General features: G+C 36.1%; 1 protein-coding gene and 1 non-coding gene across 3 annotated transcripts; one reads left to right on the top strand and one right to left on the bottom strand.

The window, feature by feature from the left end:
• Positions 1 to 2,078: 2,078 nt before the first annotated feature.
• On the bottom strand, positions 2,079 to 11,002 carry LOC127812442 (uncharacterized). Of its 2 annotated transcripts, XM_052352818.1 has the most exons (5): positions 10,854 to 11,002; positions 10,468 to 10,757; positions 9,504 to 9,740; positions 9,174 to 9,391; positions 2,081 to 2,657 (listed from the first exon to the last, which is right to left on the bottom strand). In XM_052352818.1, the coding sequence occupies exons 2-5, from the start codon at positions 10,720 to 10,722 to the stop codon at positions 2,474 to 2,476; spliced, it is 894 nt and encodes a 297-aa protein (XP_052208778.1). In that variant the 5' UTR covers positions 10,723 to 10,757; positions 10,854 to 11,002; the 3' UTR covers positions 2,081 to 2,473. The 2 variants fall into 2 exon arrangements, with proteins under 2 accessions (XP_052208780.1, XP_052208778.1); XM_052352820.1 differs by having other exon boundaries at positions 2,079 to 2,657; positions 10,468 to 10,875.
• Positions 7,066 to 7,196, top strand: LOC127813820 (U11 spliceosomal RNA). Its single transcript, XR_008026225.1, has one exon. It is a non-coding gene; the product is annotated as a U11 spliceosomal RNA (small nuclear RNA).
• Positions 11,003 to 14,608: the final 3,606 nt, after the last annotated feature.

The raw sequence follows: 14,608 nt of genomic DNA, 5'->3' as shown, positions 1-14,608 counted from the left end.
AAAAAAACAAACACAAGCCTAGAATCAAAAGCACATAAAGTGTGAGAACAACATAGAAAGCCGAAATGAAAAAGTGCAAGAATGATCTAAGGCAAACCAGCATCAAAAGTACGAAAATGTACGAACATGCTCTGGGAACCATCATTTAAAGGGATCATGAGGGCCGATGGGTTACAGATAACAAAGACCCCTTGAAAGTACATAGTATAAAAATCCTTTAACATACCAAAGTTATCTCAAATGATTAGGGATCAAAACCTAACTTAAAGAGTGGAATGAATCAAGAAGAAATAAAGGAGAAAGTTATCTTACAACATTCGAAGTAAAAAACCTATGACTTATTTAGTCGAGTAGGAGGAACCTCCAAGCAGAGGAATGGGTAAGAATTTTGCAAATGAGTCATCTCAGGGTTCCTTAAGCCACTCGAGCATAAGAGAAATAGAAATTCCATGCAATAGAAAAGATTGGCACTAAGGAAGAACCCTTGGGGAAAAGTCTTTAAAAAAAGACAAATTGACAGTTACTCCTCTAACTAGGAAACCCAGAGAAAAGAGTGGGGAGCAATTGTTATGCCCAATAATAAGCCCAAGTATAGTAAAATAGGTCCACGGCCCATTGGATGAATCCCTCACAAAGCAAATTGGGATGGGCTAAATGGCTAAGGAAGCAAAGCTCAGTGAAAAGGAAAGCAACCACAATAGATGTGCAAAACCAATGGCTAAAGTAGGTAAAAGGCTTGACAGTAGCAATGAGGAAGGCAGGTAAGGCCAATTGCAAGGCAGTGTGGAACTAGCGGGCTAGTCTGTTGCAGGGAGTGCAATAAGAAGGTAATTGCTGCAAGGCTTAGCACAACAAGACGAGTAAGGGTTACTTGGTAGCCGGCTAGTTGAGCAAAAGGTCACCCAATAGTAGCGAGGTGACACGCGAAGCCGCGTGGCCGTGTGCTAGGTGACATTGAAAGGTTGCCTTCCATGTGAAAGGCCATGACGTGCAAGAGCCACAACTAGGTACGTAGGTGTCTATGTGAGTAACATCCAGAGATAGTTGAAATAGTTAAGCTTAACTCCGGGATGTTTGCCAAAGGTTACGGGTTTCCTTCCACCTGTCAGTCTCCTCCCTTTATATAAATAACGGGTTATTCCTTTAACAAAGGTACGCTCACTATACTGCTAAGATTATAATTCTCTTTTAGGCACGAGACTAAGTTAAGCATTAAAGAGTTTACAATGAGCTTCTTTCTCAAGGCGATCACTCGTCATTGGAAGGTCACTCGTACTCAGGTCACGTGACCAAGGGTCACTCGCTACCTTATTAAGACAATCTCTTCAAAATTTAATTGTTGCATCTTGCAACAGGTGTTAATAGGATATTATTTTTATTTTTTTTCTAAAGATTTTTTGGAACTTTCAAAAAGTGTAAAGGATAAAAAAGTAATTAAATTATTTTTTAAAGAATGAAATCAAAATTTCATCTAAGATTTTGAGGAAATCAAATCAACGTATCCTCATGTGATGAAATGAACATTCTCTTAAAAAAAAATTATTATTATTATTTTCTTTTCAAAATACAACAAATAATCATTCTTGTTTTCATTCCTATTTCCCTTTAACTGTGACCCACTAAAACAAACACCATAGAGTAAAGGAACTATAAAAGAGACAGGGAACCGAGAAGCCCCTGACCTTTACAATAGCAAACAACTGCTTTAGCCATAAAAGTCAAATTTCATCAAACAGTCATTAGACAAAATAGTGACTTAGCCTTTTCATTTCCTAATTTGATAGAGATAGCAAGACGGTTGTTGACTAATAAATAACTTACATTTTAACTCCCTATAATTTAAGTTATTTTAACATTTTCTGTAGTTAAAAATATTTTTAGAGATCCTCGTAATTTAATTTGAACACTTCATCCAGACATTTTTAAACTGACAAAAATCAACTGTTTGAACAAAAATAAATAAACCACAAAAAACTAAACGACACGAATCACATAAGTCCAGAGTGAGTGCAATATCCCCTTAAAAGGAAATGACAAAGGCAATCTCAAACTCAAGATAAGGAACACTATCATTCCAATAAATATAGATATATATATATATATATATCCACAATTTTTGTTGTCAACTGGGAAAGAGGGGTTCAACCTTGGACGGACATATCCCACAGGTCCAAAGAATTTCACCAAATCTTTACAGCATTTCAATTATATATACAAATGACTCCCTCCTCTTCCTCCTCCTCAAAGCCCAGATACAGTGGGGTTTATTAGTGCAGATGCCAACAATGAATTACAGCCCAAACAATTTCACCAGAATTCTATTGACATCACATCATCATCACGTAACCCAGAGGATGAAGCGAATGAATCAAAACCCATCCATCCAGCCGTTCCTCTTTCTTTACATCTGCAAATATGATGATTCTCTGCTGTAAAACATACGAGAATCAGGGAGAAGAAAGGAAAGAGGAGCTTATTGTAGCAGCAGTAGCTCATCTGCCTCTTGTAGTTCCTTGAGCCGTCGTTTTGCATATATTGTAACTATTATCGTTGTGGCCACAGTTGCACAAAAACCGAGAATATTAAAGATGATTTGTGGTGCTGAAAGGGAGACTCGATCGTGTGACGCATCAGCCAAAGCTCGAATTAATATACCACTACAATGACATAAAAACCAACCAATTTTATCAGTTAGGAGGACAAGTGCATTTAACAAAAAAAAAAAAAAAATCAAGATACAGTAACGCTGGTTTCTTCTGGCATCATATAAAGGAAGAGAAACTACTCCAAACAAAAATGAGAAGGCATAAGAATTATATAAGAGAATAACATATGACACACAAAAACAACATTTAAGATAAAAGTAAATGGCCACTAAATATATAAACAGGAAACCTATGTGAAGTGGTCAATGCTCAAGGCAAAATGATGTTCATAGAGATGCAATATGACCTGTGCAATCAGAGCTGTAGAATCATAGTCATCATCATCAATTGCACCTTATCCTAACCAAGTCAGGGTTGGTGGCACAGCATTTACAATATACAACACTGACAGGTCAGACAACATATGTTTACCAGCACTCTGTATATTTTTCCAGGTTGTCCCATCCTTTGGAAGTACCAACCTGGAGACTTAAGACATTCTGATGAGATATTGGATGTATTAAATTTTAATTTCTGATATTCAGATTTAGGTTTTATTTAAATTTTGAAATTTAGATTTTCGATTTCAGCTTTTTATTTTTAGAATTGGTTTATCTTTAGCCCATAAATAGGCAAAATATGGATGCAAAGGGGGTTGAATTTGAAATTGCAATTTAGATTTCTTATTTCACTCCACCTTTTTTTTTTTTTTTTTTGGGTTAGGTACTTCCCTATTTTCTTCTCCCTTCCCTCAACTTTCTGCAATTCCTCTTTGCTGCTCTGCATCCAATTCACATTCATTCTGTATAAACAAACAATAGATTTAAATTTCCTTTACCCAGGTGGAGGTGCCAAACCAATATGAGAAGCAGGTCATACCCTGCCAAGACAGAGCATTGGAAGCGGCCAATTCCTCAAATATTCATAATAATGATGTGGCCAAAATCTTAGATGATAAATTTTAAGACCTCAAGACACAAGTTCCTGCATAAGCATTGCCGCATTACTACAAAGAGCAACAGTTAGAGAGACCATTGATAACCATTAACCTAACTTACATGCGAAATAGCAGACACATTTTTTCTTTTACTTTGTCTACAGCCGCAAGAGATGACCAGGGATGTCAATTTAATCCAAAAAAGTTGGGCCTAAACCTGCCCCTAACCTAGTGGAACATATCCGAACCATACCATTAGGGGGGCGGGCAGATTACTTGAAAAAGAATTAAAGGTTATATAACATGAAGCAGGGGGCAAATAGGATTCAAGTCCAATTTGCAGACCTCTGCTGGGAGCCTGCCTCAATTATATTATGGAAGAGGTCCAGACCAACTGTGCCAAGGGTTGAGTGAAGCTAGCATGCCTCATCATGAATAACTAAGTTACTGCTAACATACCAAAATACACAAGAAGCTTTTGAGGAAATTTCTCCATGATCTTCAAGAAATATTTTTGCTGTTTGAATACTATTGTCATATGTTTATATATTTAGCATTTGTTTTTATTTTTAATTAAACATCATTATGAAAATGATTTAAAGATTACACAAGTTTAATCCATGCCGATTTTCTCAACCAAAACCAGGTAGCTCAGTGAGACCCGAATGGGGCAGAGATGTTCAACCTAGTGTAGGTTTGAGGAAGGATGCGGGATGATTTTTTCTCATAGATGCAGGTTAACTGTTATGGTCATCATCATTCTTAGTCACTCCTCTTTCAAGACAGATGAACAAAGGCTACAATTACTAACAGAAGAGACATATAAGCCCCAATAGGCCTCTCTTCCAGACAGAAAACCAAGTCTCACAATTTATCCATCAAGTAGTGGTGTCAATACAACTACCTCAGATTGCAGTGCTTGTCCTACATGACTTTTTGGAGTCAGTAACTTTAGAAGTAACATTGATGCAAAGATTGCAGAAAGTTGCGAGAACAAGAAGAAATTAGGGAAGATGAGAAGAAGAATCTTAAGAAAGAACTGACAGAAAAGAGAGAAATTTCAAGGGGAGGAAAAACAGAAAATTTCTGTACTCAATATGAAAAGCTTAATCTTTGATTACATCATAAGGCCTAACTAAAAGAAAATTAGTCTAACTCCAATTATCTTAAGAAAATAAACAGAAGATAAAATCTAAAATCTAGATGGAATAAGATAAATAACTAAATATCCTATCATAATTACCGTAACTATGATTATCCTAACAAAATAAATGAAAGTCATAAAAATTGTAAATTTAAATTCCAAAATTCAAATAAAACCTAAATCCCAATATCAAACATTAAAATCTAACAAGTCTAATTTCTCATCAAATATGCCATGGACCAAGCATCTGGCTTAGGAAAAGCTATGAGATTTCTATTAGGACCAGCAATCCTAGACTTCATCATTTAAGAAGTCATAGATAAAACTATCTTCAAGAAATTCATAGTGCTCATGCAATCATAAAATAAGAATATACTGCACCTCTTAAAAACAGAATAAAAAACTCACATTAAATTGAGCTTTAGGCACAATTAGTCACATTTAATCAGATAAGGTCCATATGTTCACCCCTTACCTCCCACACAGACATCATTCCACATATTCCCATATCAATTTCTCTTACTTAAAGTTGCCAAAACATAACCACCACCTTCACCACCATGTTGACTCCTATGTTTTTCTGGATATTATCACCACTATCATTGCCCACCCACTTGCTACTACTAACCATTATCACCATTTCCATGGATACCACCTATTCCAGCAATCGCTAAATGAGCTCCCTGCACTTTAGCTTGCAAGCCAAATTGGCCCTCCTACTTTCAGAAGGGCCAAATAAGTCCTCATACTTCTAGATTCGAGGCCAAATTGGCACTCTTACTTTCAAAAGGGCCAAATAACCCTTCTCACCAGCGTAAAAGGAGGTATAACCTTTAAGTAAATTTATCCCATGTTTGGTATTATAATTTTGGAGGTATAACTAGCCTAAGTGCTAAAAAGACCATTTTGGGAAGTAAAAGAGAGAAAGATTTGAGCTTTTATATGCAAGGGGTAAAATGGCCCACTAATGCTACGAATTATCCAGTGGTAGAAATGGGATTGTTTAATCCCACCTCAATTTTGTTTCCCAAACAACGTATTACCACATCATATGATAATACCTCTAGCTAATTCGTGTATCGATCAGGTCGTTAGACTTGGAGCCAAAGACAATTGAAGTATAAAATATTGACCCTAACAACCCAAATCGAACCAAAACTCAAACCCAAATTGAACCCTCAATCGCAATCGCACCTCATAATCAAATTTACAAAGTCATTCACAATCAAAGAACCCTACCTCACCAAAATTGAGGGCAGGAACCCTAGCAACAGAGCATGTCCGATGTGATTGGAGCTCTGATTTAGGTTTGATTTTGAGGCTTAGGATTTTATTTAGGATAAACTTTACTCCATTAATGGAATATAAACAACCATTAGATGGCATCCATTGTAAAAGCTAACATGAGCTTAATTGGCCATTTTGAAAGTACGAGGGCCAATTTGTGCCCTGGGCCAAAGTATAGGGGCTAATAATTCACTTCTCTATAAGATAATAAAGAAACTAAAGAAGAAGAAGTTGGTGGTGTTAGAGGCAATGGAAGTTGGCATAATTGTGGATGGCTATTAGTAATGGTTGTGGTGTGTGAATAGCAGAAGGCAGGAGGGGTTTTTTCATAAAATAAACACATCTAGTATTATGTAATGAGAATTGGTGAAGAGAACAAGCAACAATTTACTAAGAAGAAACTAATGGTGGTGAAGCTACTAGCAACCAGAATCATGAAGGTGTTTCTTGCGATGAGATGGGGGTTCGAATATATATAGGCATATTTACATCATATCTTGATATTCAATATTTGTATCATTGTAAGTAAAGATGCAAATTCTCTTGAAAAATCTACAATTCGGAGTGAAGGAATTAAATGAACAATCCAGTTGTTTATGGAACTCCGCCAAAATAATATGATCTAGCAACAACCAATGATAGATATGTTGTTGGAAGTAATTTTTTTTAAGAATTCTTTTCTTCATTAATTTAATGATTTCTTAACATCTATTCAATGTAAATGGTATTGAAGTGTGTTTCATATTTTGCTAATGAGGCAACTTAGGATGCCTGCAAGGTGCAATAGAAAATTCTTAATTACATGTTCCACCTCATGCGCATTCATCTTTACTACAATTTCTTGCATCCAAAAAGAATAAGAACACAACAACTATGTTATTTTCCCATTAAAGACAGCTAAAAATATGTCACAACCATTGGGAAAGCCTTTTCCTATTTTTAAAGCAATTCAGTGGGGCTTATAACAATTTCCAAAATATTTGAGGAGACCAGTGAAACTCATCCAAAATTGACCAACATACATTAAAAATGAAAACCAACATTCTTAAGTAAAAAAGGGTCGGTTGCCTAAATGTGCCATGCCAACCTTTGCTAGTCGGGTGTTGTATGGCAATCAAGACATATGGCCAACACAATCTGTGGAGAATTCTATAGGGTTGGCCAAGGTGTAAGGTTCATAGGAAACCAACAAAAAAAAAGCATTCTTAAGTTGCCTTAACACCCTATCACCTAAAACAAAACCATGAATATATGATGACATCCAATGAAACAGAAACATATGATTGTGTAAATAGACATGACAAGTGCAATAGTGGAGCATATTTGATAGGGATAAGGTTCATAAGGATAGAAATATTTTGATATTGTTTCCTCTTTTGATTTTAAAGATAAGATTTAGATTAGGATTTATTTTGTTATCTTATATTTTGATTTGTTTCCATCTTTATAGACAATTACAGATATTATAGGATTTGGATTGGAATCATAGTAGATATAGATTCCTAATTATATTATATTTAAATTTAGTTTTGGCCTATAAATAAGGTTCATGATGTAACTTTTTATTCAGTTCTTCATATTGAATATATTGGTATTGAACTTCTCTTGGCTAATCTTTCTCTTCTCTTCTTCTCTCTTGTTCTTCTCGAGCTTCTTCTTAATCTCATCCCTTTCTTTCCTACTTTCTGCAAATTTTTACTGTCCCGCATCAATATTGAACCATGGCACCAATACAGAAGTTGCCTCTACTGCTGAAATATTCTAGTCGACATAAACTCAATATCCTTTCATGCTAGAGCGACTGTTTTAAGCACTTAAGTTATAAAATGTTACAACAGAAAAGTTTTTTCCAATCTCACTTTTTCCAATCTCACTAATAAAAAGAACAAACTTAGGACTTTTCCTGTTAAACTTCCACTGAAGTAGGTAGCATCATATCTTGTTGCATAGTCTTGTTTGTCAGCAACTATATTAATATATTCATACCAATCATGAATGCCATGCCCAACAAAAGCAATACACACATAAAAGGGATCTTGTAAATAGCATTGATCTGACTTTTCTATTATGCACTTCAGATCACATAACAGTGAATAGCTAGCAGTTACACAAGCCCTCAGCCTCCTGGTCAATCATGAGCTTGTTATTGTCCAAATGCAATCAAAAGTGATGGCACTGACACAAGTAGGCCAAGCATTGTTTCCTGAACAAAAATCCAATATAATGCCCTTAGAGAGATTAGAAAAAATCTCAACTAACTAATTTCAATAAATCTTTCAGGAAATTTCCTCTTCCTTTTTTTGTTTTTTTCTTTTTTTAACATCCAAAAGTCAAAAACCTGGCTAGGGGGACTGAGTCAAACCTGACCTAATCCTAGGTGACAATGCCACTTTTGGGGTTTCCTCCTATAATGCTCCATCTCCTATCCCAACCCTACCCCTTGCAGTATGCATGACCATAATCCACTCAGCTTATCGTTTCTAACAATTTGCCATCATCTAAATGGATCCTTTCTTGCATCAATAATCTCAGTGAAATCACAATATCATGAGTGAACATATATCTCAAAATTTGAGAAGATGGTAGTGAAGACTGAAATGGAGAACATTGGAAATGAGATGTATACAATTCCATCTGGAGGGGATAACAAATGATATTTTATGTCATAAGCATATATCATAACAACGAATTGAAAAGACTTGAGTTTTTGTGTCATGCCTATGTATACAAGGTTCATCCTTCTGGGACAGAAAATAACTACAGTGATTTCTAGGCAATGAAAAGGTTATCGTTATACATACAGATACAATGTCATCATAACATAAATAAAATATAAATACTTGTTCAATGAAGTATAGTTAATACAACAGCAGATCAGGTTTTGAAATATTCAACGATCATGTAGTCATCTCGGAAAGCTAATTTGGAAAAGTGGTTTCTCACTCAACAGTTGTACATGTACAAATGCATGTATCAGACAACAAATTTAGCAAGTGTGATCATTTTTCAATATTTGGAAGATCTTATCACTTGAAACTAGCTATGCAAAAAGGCATTCCCAATGCACAAGGATCCTCAAAAAAAGAGTTATGTAAACAAAGATAAACTGTACATGAAAAAGGCATTTGGTTGATGGATTGATTGACAGAGATATTCTTACGTGTAAATAGCAACAAAAATTTCTGGCACCATTCCAAGCAGTGAACCCAGCAAGTAAGGTCCATATTTAACATTTGTTGCCACGGCACAATAATTGTATATTATGTAGGGGAATGGAGAAATTCTGATTAAAGTGACAGCCCGAAACTGATTAAACCAATTTCCTTCACCAGCTAATCTTATAATGGAAGCTTTTTTGGGGTACTTTTCTAACCACCCCTGCAAAATAATGAAAAAAAAAATGCTTAGTTTGAATAACCAAAGAGGGGTAGAAATACTGTTTTAAGATAGAAGATCAGGAGCAAAATGCAGCCAATGTAGAGGTACTCACTTGAATTTTGTGATAGAAGAGTGAACCAATGAAATATGGAAGAGATACGCCAATAGCTGCCCCACCAATGATTAACAGAAAACCAAACCCGTAACCAAAGGTCATACCAGCCACCCACATAGAGGGTGTAGATGGAAGCAGTAAAGTAGGAAACAATGCAACTGAAGCAAAGAGTAAAATTGCTAGAATTGGCGTGCAGAAGGTGCTCCTCTCCCAGTTAATTATAGGGATGATTTCCTGTAAATTAAAAAGTAATCAACAGTGGGGAGAAAGAAAAGGAGAATATAATCCTGCTCTTGATTTTCTAAAGACAATATTTTGGCAGAACCATCAAGAAGCACCTCAAACAAGGGGAAACACAATGGGGAAAAATTATAAAGGATAGAGTTCACATCAATTGCCCCAATCCTTATATCAGCCTTAGCTTTCAATTTTTAACAGTTATTCTCTTGTCTATCTACATATTAGATCTGAATGTGTCACGAGCCCTTAAAGTGCTGAACAATGTCTCTACGCAAAGCTGATATGTCTAGCAGACCTGAAAAATATAAAATACAACTAACTAGTCAAATGTTCAGAGAAAAATCAGGCAAACCCAAAAAAGTAGAATTATTTCTTCTTCTTCTTCTTCTTCTTCTTCTTCTTCTTCTTCTTTGATCTTCTCTCTTAGGATGTCGAATGCCACATTGATATTCCAACAAAAACTGTATTCTACCTGTAACTACGGTCACATTATGCAGACAGAATTCACTAATTTCATCAGAATAGCCAATCTATCTTACTAATTTACAGCCCCTTCCTGCATCTACATGAGCTGTAAAAATATTTTTGGAACAAAGTACACCATCAATAGAGCTTCTAATGACACAAATGATAGCTAAAACAATGACATATAATATATTGCCAGCACATAATACCAATAACAAACACGGACATATATAGAAATCTATTCTGAAAGAAGAACCTTATCCATGAAGAAGGGGCCGATCCACTTGAGAAAAACAGCAGCCAAAACCGCCACGAAGATCAACGACAGCGCGACCTTAGTCCACCACCACAAACACGACCATCTTCCAAGATTTCCAGGTTGCTGAGCCCCGCCCCCATCAAACTCTTCTACGGGGCAGCAATCCGATTCTCGCAGTTCCCCGTAGTCCCCATTGTCTCCCTCCACGATCAGCTTCAATTCCGGCACCACACGGTCATCTTCGCCGTTCATGGCCACCGCCAAAGCAATTGCGCCGACAAAAAACCCTAGAATATAGACAGATATAAAGGTGTGTGTTCCAGGAATTGAAAGGACGAAACCGTAGAGTAACGAATTAAACAATGTAGGGTTGGAGAGGAAACCCTGTGGATCAAAATGGGCACAGAGTTATGTATGTACTGCGTATGGATTTAACAATGTGTACGAGTCTATATCTATCTATGTATCCGAATCGGAGACGATGAGCCGATGACTGGTAGGTTCAGCAGCAGGGATGAAAAAGAGCGAGAGTGTTATTTTAACTTGGACTTGGTGTGTTCAGGATGAACTACTTCAATATTTAAAGTAAATTATACTCTACACCTTCAAATTTTATTAAATTACATAGTGCACCTTCTGTGTTTTAAAAATTATGCCCATTTTTTTTATATCAAAAGGAATTATAATTGGATAAATTATCAAAAAGAAAATACTCAACTTTCACATTTTTTAATTAATTTTGTTTGGATAAATATTTTTAATTTTATTAATAGTAGCATTGTGTCATAGATAAAAACTCATTAAAAGTTCAAAAAATCCTAAAAGCCAAAAATAACATCTTGGACTAAAAATGTACAAATTTCTCCATAAAGGGTCACATGCGATGCACAAATTGGATAATTCTAATATTTGTCAATTCTCTTGAGGGTCTCAATAGACATTATCCTTTAAGGATCTTAATAAAACATTGATACAGAAGGGATAAATATTATCTATTAAAAATTCTAATTTTGATAAGATATTAGAATATTAAAATAAATATCATCTATAAAAAATCTCAAACTAAGAAAATTTAGGATTGTCCCATTCTACTCTATAAATAAGTAGACATTTATTTCATAAAAGATATGTTTTTAATACTAGTGTGACTAATACTAGTGTGACTTCTATTCTACAGTTTTCAACATCATTGGTGTCTGACTTAAGCAATAGAGTGTTTGCGTGGGAACCTCCTCGTCCCCCTGATTGTTTTCTTTCTTGTAGACTTAGGCAATTTAATAACGACATTCCTACTCAAATAAATTCATTATTATATCTTGACAACAACAATTGGTACTAGGGGTGAGCAGAAGTTCAGGTAAATTGAACTAACTGAACTGAACCAACAAGTTATGTTGGTTCAGTTTGGTTCAGTTTAGTTTTTCATAGGAAGCAAGTTGATTCGGTTACATTTTCCTCTAAAAATCGGTTATTTGGTTCCGTTCAGTTATTTTGGTTATAATAACTAAAGAATCGAACCAAACCGTGTATATCTTATTACTCGTGAACCCCCCTAGTGGCACCTAAGGCAGAGTCTCTTACTCACCTAAAAGGCTGGACCGAGACGGACGCAAGACGTCAAGAGAGACCAAGACTGATAGAGAGAGATACTCATTGGACCCTAATTGATTTTGTGTTTGTCACTATCGATAATCGCCGCCTCCTCATTTGATCCATTTTCTTTTGTCGTCAGTAGCTTGTCTCCCCGTCTTTCCCTTTCGTCTCCTTGTTTCTTCATTTCCTTGTGCTTGGACGATCAACCCATACCAACAACGACCAACCATCGACAGAGGTTAGTATCGACAGTTAGGTTAGGGTTTTGTAATATTTTTCAATTTTTTTTAACTTTCAGTGAGGTTAGTTTCTTGATGTATTTCTTTATTTGCATTATAGGTTTTCCTTCAGTTCTTCCTTATTATAAATGGTTTTGCCTTTTTTTTTACATCAATTGATGTTGTTCCTCTATTTCATTTCTGTAAATCGGTTTGTTTCTATATCAATTTCTGTATCAATTTATGGTTTTACAAAATCAGTTATCAGTTCGGTTAACTTGGTTTAGATTTCGATTAGTTTGGTTTCGATTAGTTGGGATTAGTCGGTCGATTCGGTTTGGTTATTACATGCCATTCGATTCAGTTCAATTAGTATTTTTTGGTTAATTCAGTTCAATTATAATCGACTGCACACCTCTAATTGGCACCATCTATGGGAATTGTATGAAAAACCAACGAATCAATTTGTAATGGCCCGAACAAGAAACACCACCAATTAACAAAGTTAAGAAAGAGTAGATGCTCAGTCCTTGGGGTGTCCACTTGGGACATGAGACAGTCTCTCACGCCTCACGAGACCACCACAGAATAGCCCACTTTATGCCACTCGAGATTCTCAACCTCACAAACCTGAGCCTTATCCACAAAACTAGTTGGGAATCCATCCCCAGGGCCAACTAGGAATACACCCCTAAACCCAGCTGGGAATTTACCCCTAAGGCCAGCTAAAGGCACACTCTCAAGACCAGCTGGGAATCCACCCCATACCAACTGGGGGCTTACTCTCAAGACCAGCTGGAATACACCCTTAAGGCCAATTAGGGATCTACCCCCAAGTCTAGCTGGGAGCTCACTCTCAAAACTAGCTAGAAACTCACCCCCAAGGCCAGCGGGAAACTCGTCCCATGTGACTTATAGACCCAATTGGGAAGACTCTTCCCATGGTGCCATGAGCGAAGTATGAAGCCTTTCAACACTAATATAAAGAATAAATGCGAGCATTACAAGAAGTTACTAGGTTATTGCAAAATTTTGCCCTATGAGTGGCACTGCCATCAACCCTGAGAAAGTTTGTATCCAGATTGATCCCTCTTTAGGGGGTACATGAAGAAAGTTCTGAGACTACATTGGAACCACAAAGAACTTGATCACAACTTGAGACCCTTCTCATATTCGAATTCGAGATAAGGAAAGGGAAGGAACATCGAAGAGGCACAAGGGCACCCAAAGGGATCCTCAAAAAGAAAAGTACCTTGAGACTATTGAAAGCACGTCTACTGATGAAGAACAAGCTCCGCCAAGGGGTCTTGTGAAAAAGATCAATGAAATCGAGAACCCATCGGCATTCACTGTCCGTGAGATGATAGATATGGAAAAAATGATCGAATAAGTCTTGGAGTTGAAAAATTTGTTCTCTGTGTCAAAGGATTAGCTCAGGAAAAAAATTCCTTTCACCCCGGCTATCATGGAGAAGCCTTTACTGAAGAAGTCCAAAATACCCTAGATAATTGCATACTCAGGAAAGGGTGACCTTTACGACTATATTCTAAACTATGAATCACTTATGGTGTTACAAGGATGGGAAGATGAAATTATTTGTCGTGTTTTCCCTTTGACCTTAACAAATCATGCTCTCGTATGGTACCACAGTTTGCTTAAGGCTCCATATTTATTTTCGAACAATTGAGGTTTGAGTTTATTAAAATGTTTGTCATCAACGATCAAAGGAAAAAAAACCCAACTTTTTTTCTCAGCATTAAAAAAAAAAAAAAACAACAACAACAACAAAGAGGCTATTCGATAACACGTGGACAAGTTTCATAATGAAGCTCTAGAAATACGAGACCTGCAAGTCAGAATAGCAATGGCATCCATGTTTCAAGGAACTAGATCCACCTCTATAAGAATCTTTAGCCCTAAACAAGCTAACTACATTGGCAGACTTGTTTACTAAGGATAATAAGTACATTTTACAAGCCGAAGTGATACAAATAATCGAAAGAAATGAATATAGAGACAAGAAAAGGAAAGAAAAAAACTTTGATGGGAGAGATAAGCTAGAAGAAAGAGAAGGCCAAAAGATACGATGATATTCTTCAACTCCACTTTATAGAATATACTCCCCTCATACAATCACACTCCAATATCATGGCCAACAGTCAAAGAAACAAACCTCATCAAATTTCCTATGAAGGCTGGCAAGCCTATAAGGAGGATAAGGGATGCCTTATGCAAACTCCACAACACTTAGGGTGTTAAGAAATTTGTATTTTGATTTATGAAGAAAATAATTATTAGAAAATATATTTTCAATAAATTTTGATTTA

The sequence above is a fragment of the Diospyros lotus genome, chromosome 11 (genome assembly GCF_014633365.1).
Source record: "Diospyros lotus cultivar Yz01 chromosome 11, ASM1463336v1, whole genome shotgun sequence".
Lineage (NCBI taxonomy): Eukaryota > Viridiplantae > Streptophyta > Magnoliopsida > Ericales > Ebenaceae > Diospyros > Diospyros lotus.
The sequence above is the reverse complement of the archived record's forward strand: the minus strand, read 5'-3'. Positions and strand labels throughout refer to the sequence as shown.

Bases quoted from the DNA above. Each gene is read 5' to 3' on its own strand.
- LOC127812442 (XM_052352818.1), bottom strand. From the start codon at position 10,722: ATGAACGGCGAAGATGACCGTGTGGTGCCGGAATTGAAGCTGATCGTG. The intron at 9,741-10,467 runs GTTCTTCTTTCA...TTTAATTTACAG, and splicing joins GCCCCTTCTTCATGGATAAG to GAAATCATCCCTATAATTAA. The intron at 2,658-9,173 runs GTAAGAATATCT...ATGTCATTGTAG, and splicing joins ATTTTTGTTGCTATTTACAC to TGGTATATTAATTCGAGCTT.